This window comes from Sander lucioperca, chromosome 10 (assembly GCF_008315115.2).
Source record: "Sander lucioperca isolate FBNREF2018 chromosome 10, SLUC_FBN_1.2, whole genome shotgun sequence".
Taxonomy (NCBI): domain Eukaryota; kingdom Metazoa; phylum Chordata; class Actinopteri; order Perciformes; family Percidae; genus Sander; species Sander lucioperca.
The window spans coordinates 39729013-39744122 of NC_050182.1; the positions used below are offsets into that span (position 1 = coordinate 39729013).

Sequence of the window (15110 nt, forward strand, 5' to 3'; positions counted from 1 at the left end):
CCTGGGGGCTAAGCACCCCCTGTCTTTAAATCCTACTGACGTCCCTACACGGAACACGACGACCAAGTGTCACCAGATAAATGGAGCACACAGACTAAATACACAAGGAGCTAATCACCAGGCAAGACACAGCTGAAGTGGGCAAGGAACTGGAATGAAGAGGGAAACACTGATTGGATAACTAGACAACGAGGACTGCTAACACAAAGGAAGGCTGACGAGGCTAGACACAAAACAGGAGTACAAGGGAAGACATGCCGCAGGGCTACAGGGAGACGTGAGGAACACACAGCACGGGCACAGAAAACTCAAACACAATGATGCTACGTTTACACGTGGCCGGCTATTTTCATAAACGGACATTTCAACCTCTCCGTTTTCAAAAATAACATCGTGCACAGCTGTCAGTTTTCAGAAAAGTGTTAGTTTACATGTACCCGTGTATATATATGCCATCAATGCCGTCAAGAGCAAACCTGTAGGTGGTAGTGTAACGAGAAGCTCAAGCCCATGTTAGCCAATCAGAATCCTGAAAATAGCAACAACAGCAACGACTCACTTCCTCTTTCTCTCTCTCGGCTGCCTCAACCTCCGTTTGTCTCAGTTTACATGCAAACGTGCAAACGAAGTTTTCCAAAATCTCCACTTTGGCCGGAGTTTTTAGAAATAATCGTTTTCTGTGATAAAAACGGGGTTTTCGTGTAAATGAGAGGCCAAAGCGCAGGAAAATTTCTGCGTCTTCCCTTCGTGTAAACGGGGCTTGCATGAAACAAGGAACAGGAAACAGAAAATCCCAAATCCTCTAGAAACTGAGAGTAAATGAAACTAAAGAAATACAATCACACGGTCTTTAACCCAGAATATTAGACTAAAAAGTCCAAAGGCCTCTGAGCAGGACTGTGATACCTATAGATACTGAAGCTAAATTCACTTGTGTGAATACTGACAGTTGTCTGCCCGGCCCTGACACTAAAAGGAGTGAAAAATAAATTACCACCAGGGTGTTGTTTCTATCACTGCCAATCGGCGCTGGAGCCAGTCCAAACAGATAGGGGGTTAAGAGGCCATTCTGATATTGGTTTATATGTGCTTTGACATTTGGATCACCTTGTACAGAGTTGTACAGGGTAACCAAGCAGCAACATGATGATGGCGGCGTGGACGTCACAGAGCTCTGACCTGCCCCCTCAAAACCCCACGGGTCTGAAGAGGAGGGTAATACTTCAAAGTGCTGACCTATGGCTTTACACACATACACTGTCTCTCACACACACACACACACACACACACACACATACATACACGCACGCACGCACGCACACACACTCAGCCTCCTTCATCTGTTGGAGTTCACCAGGTGACCTGGCATCCTGTACAGGAAGCTACTGGGATGAAGGTCACTATCTCACACACAACACCGGGGGTCACAAAATATACGGGGATATAAGAGGTGGGCTGGAGGGGTTACAGGAGGAAGACAGGATGAACAAAGAGAAGGATGAAAATAGTCTCTGTCCCGGGGGAAACGACAGCTCACTGTTCTGGTTAAGTTCATTTGGATTTTAGAGGCAGTTTGTAGCCTCCACCTGCTTCTCCTCACTCTGCACTCTAATGTGCAGCAGATTGAGAGATCTGCAAGAAGATAGTTCAAATAACAATACCTACACTAGTAACTTATTCTAAACATTTTGGGCATCATGGCTCCCTAACAAATCAATCAAATTGTGTGTGTGTGTGTTTGTGTGTGTGTGTGTGCGGTGTGTGTGTGTGTAGTGCACCACCAGCCCATTTCCCAACACAAATTGGACTGTACTGAGCTCTGCATTACTGGCAATTTCCACTGGATGCGGAACGTCTGTGGACCGGCTCCGCTGCGGAACGGCTGCGTGCTCCGCCGTCAGTCAGTACCCACCAGGTCCGGATTTGTTGCGGCACGGCTGCGGCCATGACTGACAGCTGCAGTCACGAGGACCCACTAGATCTCGCGAATTCACGTAGAATAGAACCACAAAACCAACAACAGTTTGTTTCCATCCAGAGGAGTAGAGGGGAAACAACTCTGTGCTGTGTTTTCAAGGTGTAGTGCAGGGACCCGCCGTGAGCACAGTGTATTTTATTTTGAAAATTAACCGGATTTTTATTTTGTTTCTGTGCTCAACTCCCTGTCCTGCACTATCTGCCGTGTGCTGAATTGCTGCGGAGCTCTCCGGCGTCCGGCAAAAGTAGAAGCTCTGTGTATCTGCTCTGGAGGGCTGGGACCGCCGGAGCTGGAACAGAGTTGGAACGCAGCCATCAGCCATCAGTGGAAATACACACATTGACTTTAATGGAAACCTAATGACTCCGTCGACGTTCCGGAGACGTTCCGCAGACGTTCCGCATCCAGTGGAAATAGCCAACATGAAACACACAGACATCAGTAGGCCTTTAGAATACCATGTGCAGCCCACACCCCAGGTACACACACACACACACACACACACACACACACACACACACACACAGGTGCAGTGGCGAGTCGCTGGGTGGAACAGCATAACAGGGAGAGCCAAACAGTCTGCTGCGGCTGCCTGCGACATTCCACCAGCTCCATTGTCACATTGCTTCACTCCTCACACATCATTATCCCGGCAGCTGTTACTTCACAGCACAGCACAACACCAACCCCACAGAAAATAAAACACACACATCAGTACTCATTAGCTATAGCTGCACCCACTGAAAGCAAAAAATACAACGCAGTAGTAGTGCAATCCAATACTTGGGGCCAAAAGGGGCCAAAAGGCGTCAAAAGGCGACGCTTGGTCAGGTGCCTTTGGTGTTTGTTATTGACGCCTAAGTCTCCTTTAGAGTCATACAGTATCTCCCCAAATAAAGGCTTTTGATTGAACTTGTCCTTCTTGTTCTCACGTACGAGTGACTGAATCATTTTCTTTTGCTGATCAGTTTGTTCCTCCGCAAGAGCACCTTCATGGATCATTCTGGGATTTTACAACTTAGGTCTTATTTTTTTGGCCGTCATGTGCAGAAGTGGATTTTAGCGCGCTTGACAGAATCTTTGCAAAGCAATGGCACAAAACAATGTTGGTTTCTTATTATGAGAATATGGTCCAAAAGCATTTTTTGCTTCCCGAAACCGATTCCGATACCTGAACTTGTACCGATCTGATAATAAACTACTTTAAAGTAGTTTTTCTGGGATAAATTACGTGGTATCGGATCGGTGCATCGACTCCAGTAATTTCCAATACCGATACCTGCATTTTAGGCAGTATCGGAGGCTTTTCCGATACTGGTATCGGAACATCTTTAATGAGAAGTAATAAATGTTTTTGTTTCCTTATAAAACTGTGGCAGCACTGCAATGGTACACAAATTATTTACCTTGGCTCTACATGCTTGCGCGTGTTTGACGTCGAGTTTTTTATAAACTGCTAGTTCGATCTCTCTGGGAAAACACAGCTTACATTGCAGAATAAAGCCGTTTCCTTTCTTGCACTTGAAGCCAAAGTGGTCGCTCAAATATATCCTGGAGTTCACTTTATTTCACTCACGTTTAACTTCAGCAGTATTTAACGGGGTTTCACTTTTAGCTTGGTCTGCACCACTGGCGTTTGCCTTGTCCGTCTCCCTCCTTATTGTGATTTTAGCGCCACTGAACACAAACTGGCGCTACCCCATCCTGTCCGTCATACACTGCAGGAGTTTCCGGGGCGATTTATTTCCTTGCATTTTTTTTTATTTACATTTCTTTTACTCAGTAAAGGATGTGATTTCAAATGTCGCGAAGTGCAATACTTCAAACCAAACATACTGAAGTTAAAGTAAAATTACAGATTTTACAAACTACTTCAAAACGTATGGAAGTACACAAATAAATCACTCCATTGCAGTTAACGTGTGTGTAATTGTTTACTTTCCAACTCTGGTGATGTGTGTCTTGTTGTTATGACATAAGACATAGGGACACGGTCTAGTTTCTCACACAGATGGAGTCCCAAACACCAGCTCAGCCATTTCATGTGTGAATAAACCCCAGATAAGGATTCTGTGCTCCAGGTTGGCGATGGACGCCGACAGCATATGGCAAAGCTTCAGGGTTTGAGTGCAAACACAAGCAGCCTTCCAGCAGCTCCGTCCCAACACGAGGCTCCGAGGTATGTGGGCGTAGAGCAGGGCTCATCTGCTGCTTCATTGGCTTCTGTAATTAGGGGCTTGTCATCAGAAGATTGTCTCAAGGCTGAAGTCATTTTGTGTGTGACGATAATGTGCTTGCGTGTGCGTGCGTGTGTGTGTGTGTGTGTGTGTGTGTGTGTGTGTGTGTGTGTGTGTGCTCCAGGAAGTTATATGAAAAAAAGAGAGATTGCTCACTTGAGTGAGTACATTTTCTAATGATTTAGAGCAACATTCCAATAATAATTATGATAAGTAATTATCAACGAGATTACAGAAGTGTTTTGTGTGTATATTAGGGGTGACCCCGATATTAGAAGCACTTTTCCGGTGATGGCTGAGCGTTACTGAGCAGCCTCCAACTGAGAGAGACGACGTAAATGTGACGTGAGCAACCTGTCTGAAAGTTGGAAGTCTTCTGGTAGCTGTGCCAAGAGAAATCTCAATCATTCTCAATCTAGCAGAGACGGAGAGCGTAGCTATATGTAAGGAGATAACATGGACACAGGCTAATTATTGCTCACTAAAATGATAGTTAACATTAGTAATTAAACTTAAACAGCTAATTAAGTCCAAACTGCCTGCAAGCTTCTCCTGTACTATACGGTAATTCCTCTACTATGAGACAGTAAGTCACGTGGGTATGACACAATCGTTAGCCTATTTTTACAAAAACGTCTGCTACGGAGCCATAACGTGAGGTACAAGGTAATGGAGCCTTTTATACATTGTCGTGTTTCTTTAGAAATAAACAATGGACAAATAGAGTCTTTAAACGCTTCAGATGTAAAGTTATTCTCTGTCAAAGTGACGTCAAAATGAATGGCAGTCAATGGAATGCTAACGGGGGGTGATGGCTTGGTAGCATCAAAATGGCGCCATAGGAGGTACGCTTTGTGGAGAGAGACTTAACCCCTTGGAATCTTCGCAGAGGCATTATGAAATGAGGATCATGCCATTTTGGCTATATGGGGGTGCTCAATGTCAGATTTTACATACAGTAGAACTACCTGTTAATATACAGCATATTATGAGCATCTGTATAATGCTGTATACAAAAATGTAAAAAGAAAGAAGTTTTTAATAAATCTTTTTAAAGCGCGTGAATAAATCCAACCGCCCCATGACAGATTTAAGTTTGACTTTCCATGATCTGTGACCGATGGAGGAGCATCTTGGCGGCAGGGATTTAAACCTTTAACTGAAGTGTCTGGGAAAAGAAGATCTAAATTGGGGGTGCAATTTGATATAGTAAAAGATGACCCAAAGTAAGATGCAAGTTGTGTGCCACCACCCGATACAGAAGCAAAGCCATGATCCAGTGTGCAGCCCGCGCCATGATCCGTCCGCCACGACAATCACCAAATCCTGCACACCAGACCAGCAATCAGCGGCGATGTATGCAACGAGGCAACGTTTGCGTGTGTGGCAGAAAAACACTATGACGAGAGGATTGTAAAACAAGTATACTGTGCTGCAGGAAAGCAGACTTTTGCTTTGCAAGCTGCGCGTTTCGTCACCGGGGGCGCGTGCATATACAATAAGAAGCTACTCTTTTTTATATGTCCTAATCGGTTGCATGTTTTCATTCAGAAGGAGCTTTTATCACAGCTGGATATTTCATCACTGTAGTCAGCCCCCACCACACAATCAGTCAACAACAGGCAAGACTTTTTTATATATATATATATATATATATATATATATATATATATATATATATATAGAGAGAGAGAGAGAGAGAGAGAGAGAGAGAGAGAGAGAGAGAGCGAGAGAGAGAGTATATAAATTCATATTCACAGTAAATCTCACGTGACAATGTGGCAGTAGCACTCCTTTAAATAGAATCCTCATAAAGCAAAACATGTAAGTTAACTTTTTTGTCCTGAGCTGACAAATAATAATGTTTTTTTTTTTTTTTTCTACAAATTTTGCCCGAAGTTAATATGTAAGAACTCTTTGGTATTCTGAATGGCTAATATACTACATAAAGCAATATTTTTAATGTAGAAATCCTAAGTATTATGGCCTATAGGCAGGCAATTACATTTAGCGTTACTGTTGAGTTGATTTGCCTGGGCTTCACTCTCTGTCTAGATTGTAACGCATCTTGCTGGATTTATCTTGAGATGTTATTAAACGGGATTTGAGAGTCAAGACGAGCTCTTCTCCTTGTTGTAACATGTTGTACAAAGAAGAATGTGGCATAAAGAGGACCATATCTCTGGTTCTGCTGCATCGACCCTAATCTTTATTTTTGATAGATGATAAGTTATGGTAGGCCTATTACCAGAGGCCCCGCGATACGATATTATCACGATACTCATGCCATGATACTATATTATTGCGATTTTAAACATATTGCGATATATGTATATTGCAATTTATTACCTTTTTTCCAACTTCAAATGATGTCAATGTCATGTCAAACATGTTATAATGGAGACTTGATAACTAGGACTGTAACTGTAGCTAGTTGTGAATAGGTGACCACTGTGGTGCATCGGTAAGAATGCAGTCAAATGCTGTGACGCTCTTCAATAGATTTATTGGCAGTCTTCGTGAGTGTATGTGTGGTTCTACAATAAACAATAAAAAAAGGAAATATCAGCATACAAGTAAAACAACAGTGCTGACAGGATGCAATTAGTAAAGCTAATAAATGGTAATAAGTATAACTTTCACTTCAGGTAGCTATAGCTGCTTATATCAAATAACCAAAGAATATACCAGATAACACACATCAGCTCCTTATTAAATTAAAAAAACAGCCTTCTTACTGCTGGGTTTCAGTAACAGCAATCCAAACATAGCTCTCTACTACACAACCATGATAAACACTCCGATAATAATTATGCAGTGTCATGTGAGTACACACACAAGCACAATAGTAATGTAACACTAATAATACTAGGCATTAGCATGCTGCTAGCGAAATGTATGCTAACATACTGCATTTCAACTGAGTATCCCAGAACAGATCGCATTCATATAAACGTAAGGCACCGAAAATACACATATATAAACATTTACACCAGTGTACTCACATGTCTCTGAACGCACACATGCACAGATGGCGACACAGACGACAACTATACACTTCAGAAATATCTACGATGTGCTTCTCCCGGCCACTCTCACTACCAACTTAAAAACTAAACTTATCAGCCAGCGCAAACAGGTGTCCTCTCTGTGACCCCAAAACAAAGATGCTGATTGGCTGATCCCCGTTACCCAGCACATAAATAGCAAGTCCTTCTTTACACATGTTTTATCTAAAATGATACATTATGAAGGAATATTTAAAACGGTTCAATTTAGGTACAGAATCCCTAAAACTAAATTTGAACCGTTTTAAATATTCCTTCGTACCAGTCTCCATCAAAATTTTAAATAGATTTGTACGATTTGTAATGATAGGCCTGAGAAGTGTGCAATAACTCGGTGTTCTGTATTTAGTTTTTTTTTACGTGTATTTATTGTCTGTAATAGCAGCTACTACTATGCACTACGCATTTTTGAGTCCATGACAAATTTCCCCTAGGGGACAATAAAGTATATTCTATTCTATTCTATTTATCTGAAGTTCATCTCACTTCAACTTAATTGCTGTAAAATGGGATTGTTAAGCAGACAAACTGACCAAAGTGGTCATGAAAACCTCATTACTGTCAATTAATTGCCATGTGCACTTTATAAATAAAAGATCTATACTTTGCGTCTGTGTATGAATTCAGTATTGGCACAGAAAATATTGCGATACTATGCGGTATTCTCTCTCCCCCCTAGTAGGCACCTGTAGTAAATCACACAATACCACCGGTGTGGTCTTTTAAATCATCTTAACTCCAATGCTACTCACTTTTTAATTAAATTACATTTAAGATTGTGTTTGAGCTGTGGTTTTCATTTTATTTTAATAGATATTTTTTTTTAATTAGCTAACAAAGTGTAAGTGATAAAAAATGTCTGGTCCACTCTATGGTAGGTTTATAGGATTAACTGTACCGTAGGTCCCGTGTGTGGGTGTGTGTGTGTGTGTGTGTGTGTGTGTGTGTGTGTGTGTGTGTTCAGGCAGTGATTACAGTCCACACAGCCTCAATTAGTCATGTCCTTGATATGAAACATGGGCTGCTCAAAGCCACATTTACAGTATGTGTTAGTTGTTTGTGTAGCTCATTAAAAAGTGAGTCAACCCACAGAGGAGCAGAGGGGAGGGGAGCATCTGCATCCACTCTACAACCAGCAGCAGGGATCTGGAGCTCTGGCCACTGTGGCTGATGGGAAATCAGTCAGCTTCTTTAACACCCAGCTACTCATCTGCACATATCATCTACATCTTTACAGAGAGGTGAGTGGAGCGCCAACCCGTTCTCACTCTCAACTCGTCAAATACTGACGCTTGGTCAGTGTCTGTCAGCGTCAGATACCGACACAAAAATCCCCTTTTAGCGTCTGTATGGAACACACCGGGCAGAGCAGCACCTCCACCGCGGCGCTGTAAGATGACGTAGTATTAAGAAAGACAACAGTAGAGAGTAGTATGAAAGACTGAAAATCCATTTAAGAAGGTTGGTTGGGGGGGTGGATGGGTCAAATAACACAGGACTTTCACCCAGGAGACCGGGGTTGGTTGTGATGGACTAAAGTAAAAACTTTGATTATTCATTGTTAACACAGAGCAACTGAAACCAGGCAAATAACCTTGCTTCCAAACTTGTGGTGACTTCATTCTCTTCCACATTTAACACGCCATTACTGGGTCTGGTCCAAGTCCAACAGGCCACAACAGACCACACCCGGCTTCAACAAACTCATATCTTCCAATGCAGCAATCCTTCTATACAAGATCTAGTGTGGAGTTACTCTTTAAGAATCATTGTCTGTGACCCATGAATATCCATAATAAATGTCTGCAGCAGAGTAGTTGTTGCCATGTGTTGCTCTGGACTGCAGAGTTGGATGAACAAAACTGGTCAGTCTGCAGATGAGCACCAAAAGAGGAAAGAAAAAGGACTGGAAAGACTTAAAGGTCCTATGACATGCTGCTTTTTGGATGCTTTTAAATAGGCCTTAGTGGTCCCCTAATACTGTATCTGAAGTCTCTTTTATATAGACCTTAGTGGTCCCCTAATACTGTATCTGAAGTCTCTTTTATATAGACCTTAGTGGTCCCCTAATACTGTATCTGAAGTCTCTTTTATATAGGCCTTAGTGGTCCCCTAATACTGTATCTGAAGTCTCTTTTATATAGGCCTTAGTGGTCCCCTAATACTGTATCTGAAGTCTCTTTTATATAGGCCTTAGTGGTCCCCTAATACTGTATCTGAAGTCTCTTTTATATAGACCTTAGTGGTCCCCTAATACTGTATCTGAAGTCTCTTTTATATAGACCTTAGTGGTCCCCTAATACTGTATCTGAAGTCTCTTTTATATAGACCTTAGTGGTCCCCTAATACTGTATCTGAAGTCTCTTTCCCGAAATTCAGCCTTGGTGCAGAATTACAGCCACTAGAGCCAGTCCCACAATGAGTTTTCCTTAGGATGTACCATTTCTGTGTCTGTAGCTTTAAATGCTATTGAGGAGGAGAGAGGGGGGGCAAGGTGGAGGGTGGGGGTGTGGCCTTGACCAACTGCCACTTGTTTGCAAGCCATGATGTCTCTCTCTTTCTCATGGGTGGGCCAAATTCTCTGGGCGGGCAAAGCAGAGAAAGGGGAGGTAACCTTATGACCTCATAAGGAGGAGATTCCAGATCGGCCCATCTGAGCTTTCATTTTCTCAAAGGCAGAGCAGGATACCCAGGGCTCGGTTTACAACTGTCGCCATTTCTAGCCACTGGGGGACCATAGGCAGGCTGGGGGAACTCACATTAATGTTAAAAAACCTCAAAGTGAAATTTTCATGCCATGGGAGCTTTAAGTTTTATTGATTCTAGTAGAATACACTGCTATCATTTTCCAGCTCACCCATAAACCATCTCAATACATTTCATCATTCCATCCCTTATCCGTTCCTCTGTGTGCCCTCCATCCTTTCACCACACAGCCTCAGCCTCACTGTTCAAGTTCAAGCTCAAAAAACTTTATTCATCCCAAAAATGGCAATTGAGTTTTTAACAGTCTACAGAACCCCCCAAAAAATTACACATAAAAACAAAGAACAGACAGGAGAAAGTCAGAGACAACACATGAGGGCTGGGCAATGAGTGGACACAGTTCAAATCAATTCAAGAGACACAAGCAGTACACATCTCAGGATAGTAAAATAAGATGTTCATTCCAAGAGACTATTGTCAAGGTTTAAAAGTCTGATCGAGGGAATGAAGGACACTGCCACCTCTTCTTGCGCCGCTGAGCCCATCCTTTGTTGACACTCTGCCTCTGTCTCTCTGGTTTACTCCAACCAGCGCCACGGGCCTCAGCTGTTGGCCGTTAGTATTCCTGCTGCCAAGGCCCGGGACCACAGGGAGCTACACACACACACACACACACACACACACACACACACACACACACACACACACACACACACACACACACACACACAGAGCCTTCACCTTCCTCGTCTGGCATCCCCCAGGCAAAGGCTGATTCTGTGTTTTGTGGGTGTTTGTTGATGAGCACAGCTCCAGCGACAGACTAACAAGCCGGGGATTTTCATTCTTGCTAATTTGGAATTTTGTCCATTATTTTCTTCTTCTCATTTCCCCTGCAGTAATGTTTCAGCACTAATACACTAATACACGGTTTGCATTATTGATGAAGCTGCCACCTTCCTCCTCCCCCAATGTGTCTGAGCAGAGGGATGGAGAGGTACGGAGACGGTTTGAGGGAGTTAGGGAATGGGTAAGAAAAAGAATGAGGGATGGGAGTAAAACACTGGATGGATGAGTGGATAGTTGGATAGATGGATTAATGGATGGATGGGTAGATGGATAAATGGATGGATGATGGGAGGAATGGATGGATGGATGGATGGATACATGGATGGATGGATGGATAGATAATGGGTGGATAAATGAATGGATGGATAATGGATATGAGTGGATGGGGTGTACAGAAGGCTGGATTGCCAGTTTGTCTGCCCCCCAGGATGCCAGACTGGCCATGCAGGAAATGTTTACTGAGCATGGATCCAAGCCATATGGTGCCACTTCACACACACACACACACACACACACACACACACACACACACACACACACACACACACACACACGCTCAGTAACTTTGATGGCGATCTGCTCTTTGATTTTGATGAGAGAATTATGGCAATAGATGAAAGGCCAGACTAGTCAACTAGTTGTCCAGATATTGTGATCTTGGCCAAAGTGTTGGGCAGATGGCTGGACCAACACACCATCCAAAGCAAGCCCAATGCTGGGACCAAAATGTAAAAAGGTCCCCCAAAATAGCATCTCTTTCTCCAAGACTCCCATTATTCTGGGATCAGACAACACCATATGTTCATCTTTATCTTCCGTAATTAATATACAGCACAATACGAAGCTGCAGACAAGCTTTTATCAACACCCATACCTCCCTCATCTGCGTTGTTGGATCAGGAGGAACAGGATACGGGGTGAAATAAACAAATTAGATGAAAACAAAGTTTTGCTGACTAATATCCAAACTCACGCCTCTGACTAAGATATTGCTCTGCTACCTGCAGTATGATACTGGTGTGGTTTAATACCATAGACTATATATAAAGATGGACAACGCATAGGGTTGGGTACCGAAACCCCGTGTTGTTTTGGCCGTAACGACCAGTATCTACCAGACCGAATGACAATTCAGATTAGGATGCCTCATTTTGGTGCCAGTATAATGCCTCTGCTGCCCTCTGGAGCTCCGAAACGGCTGTTACAGGCAACAGAAACATCAATGCACGTGATGCTAGTTAACATTACACTTAACGTAACGTAACGTAACGTTAGCCTACCATTAGCTAGTAGCTGAATTAAACACGGTTAAAATTATGACGACTTAACTGTGTAAAGTGTGACTGTATTTCACTGGAAAGGATTCCAACACCGGGACGTACAACAGTCCGCAGCTAAAGACACAGAGGACACTAGCTGCACTTTGAGACACCGTGGACACTGCCCCACCAACAGGAATTAATGGTGCGTTCAATTGCAACTCATAAGCTCATGGTGCATTCAATGTTGATGTAAAGTTTCCTTCTGCCATCTTGTGGTTCTTTTAGTCATTTGAAAGCAATTGACTAGTAAAATAAGTTATAATATTTTAAATACATTATTTAAATTTGACCATATGGCCTTATATAAACAAAAAATATAAAATAAACAAGCCGTTCTTTAATGTCACTGAAACCCTCTTTGGGAGAATTGTATTTGCCGTGTATTTTGTTTTTTTTAGTTTGGCCCATGGCCTATCCACTAACATGGAGGGGGCGTGGCTTATGACATAACATGTAGCCATCCACCAGAGAGCGATCCAGATGTTTTGGCTTCACTTATACATTCTATGATCAACCCCTGGTTACGATGAGCGAGGTTAGCTGGTCAGCCCAAACCACATTTGATTGGATAAATCTAGGCTATGTAACCGCACCCGAGTTCAAGATGAGTCATCCAGAATATTTTTACATTTTACAGGAAGAGAAAAAGGGATTTTGATGTAAAAAAAAACAATAAACAATGAACAAAGGGACACAGGATTAGAACATGGAAAATGTGTTTTTCATTTCACTGTGTCTTTAAAGGTTTAGCTATGATGGTATAAATGGTATGATTAAATATATGATGATTGACTCATTTATATTGTGTCACGCTATTTATCGTCATAACACCAACCCTAAACCATCTGTGGGTGACAACTGTTTCATTGCACTCGAGACAATTTAAATCCTAATAAATCTAAGAATAAAACTTGCTTCTTAAGTACAAATAATGACAACAATGACTGCAGTATGTGTAGATTTGGATCAAAAGGTCGGCGTATGAGTAACAGTGTAATCATCACTCTGCCTCCTCAGACATCACAGAGGGGATATTCACTCTTACATTTCACAGATACACTAAAAAGAGTGTCCAGCTAGTCTTGCATTGCCAGACCTTCCTCCACAGCGCTGCCGAGGAGGGTCTGGCTAGTCCACACAGCATTCCAGGATGGGAGAAAAACGTGCTCTGGTTTATTGGCATTTCTTTAAACCAATCACAATCGTCTTGGGTGGCGCTTGTCAGAATTACTGGGAACGTCCACTAAAACGTAATTTCCGTCGGGGAAAACTTTACTCTTTGTCATGTTTACAATTGTTTTTACAATGCCGAAAAGATACCGGACACAATGACAGTGCCTCTGCAAAATAGCCTCTGGAAGGAACTTGTTTTGGTGGAACATGTGTGTACATTGAAAAGTAGTTTTAGTCGTGCAACAGAAAACTCCGATTGGACAGATAGTCTAGCTAGCTGTCTGGATTTACCCTGCAGAGATCTGAGGAGCAGTTAACCATAGTCCTCAGAAATCCACCAGAGTTTAGAACGCCAACACAAAGAAAGAGGAAGGTGATGGACATCCGGCCGAAAATGAGGGACATCCGGCCCCTGAACAATCCCGGAAATTAAATGTCGTCGATGTAGACTAGTGTCCAGCCTACTCACCGAAGTCAGCAAGTTTGAGCTCTCCAGTATCGCCAATGAGCAGGTTTTGTGGTTTCAGGTCACGGTGAAGGATGTACCTCTGGTGGATGTAGGACAGGCCTCTCAGTAACTGGAACAGGAACAGCTGGAAAGTACAAGTGAACAAAGGAAATACATTTATATTTTACAGGAGTATATGACATATCTCTATGTACAAACAACATGGTGAAGACAGTTCTGATGGAGAACAAGGAGGGCATATTTGTTTCGTCATATGCTGGATGATGTACATGAATATACAGTGAATAATCCTTTAAAAACTAGGTCTGAGTTCCAAATTCAATACTTTTTAGGCACCGACCGAATTGCCTCCTCAGTATCCAGTATTGAAAAATGCCTCGTCATTCAATACCCAATTTCAATACCTAAGGAGTAAATCTCATCAGCGTCAGTGAGCCAATCAGCATGCAGCACGCTTCTAAGTCTGTGCCTGTGGCACACTAAACTGAACAATAAATTCTCTCTCCCATCGCGTCAAAAAGCGAAGCTTGGTCAGGTGCCTTTGGCTTTTGTTACTGACGCAAAAAGTCTCCTTTAGTGTCATATTTAGACGCGCTTGGCTGGGACTCTTGGCATCACTATTTGACGCTCTGGGTCAGGACGTACGTTTAACTGACATGCAGCACAAGAACGGGACAGTTAGGTTTAGGAAAAGATGGTGGGTGGGGTTAGAAAATGTACGTTTCAGTGACACGAGGGACAAGAACGGGGTGAAAGTCTTGTGTTGTTTGACCCATCCACCCCCAACCAACCTCCTAATGAGGATTTTCAGTCCGATCATACTACTCTCTACCGTTTTCGCTCTTAATACTACGTCATCTTACAGCGCCGCGGTGGAGCTGCTGCTCTGCCCGGTGCGTTCCATACAGATGCAAAAGGGAGATTTTTGCGTCGGTCTCAGACGCTGAGAGACACTGACCAAGCGTCATTATTTGACGAGTTGGGAGAGAGAACAGGTTGAATTGAAATGCTGCAGAGTGCAGAGAGGTGTGGAGAAACCTATGTATCACTCAAGTAGAGCTGTGACTTCTTTCCAGCGTAAATAGGAACAGGCATGAACCCCACATGTTACAAATCAATAATGAGCCATCAGTCAGGAACACAGATCACAGACATTATTTCATCCACTTGGGACTATTGAAACAGTATTTCACAGCTGATTACTGGGAACTGCTGCACTGACTCGCAGTAAAAACAAGTAGTGCATTAACCCTCTGAGGACAAAAGATACACCGGGGAGTCCAAGCGATTTTTGACAACACTCCTACT

General features: G+C 42.8%; 1 protein-coding gene across 3 annotated transcripts in view; it reads right to left on the reverse strand.

The window, feature by feature from the left end:
- The window catches only part of cdk14 (cyclin-dependent kinase 14), a 246282-nt gene that overhangs the window by 113146 nt on the left and 118026 nt on the right, over positions 1-15110 (reverse strand). For all 3 annotated transcript variants that reach the window (XM_031322846.2, XM_031322849.2, XM_031322848.2), the window contains one exon: positions 13803-13926. In XM_031322846.2, coding sequence (XP_031178706.1) covers positions 13803-13926 — 124 coding nt within the window. The remainder of the gene's footprint in view (positions 1-13802; positions 13927-15110) is intronic.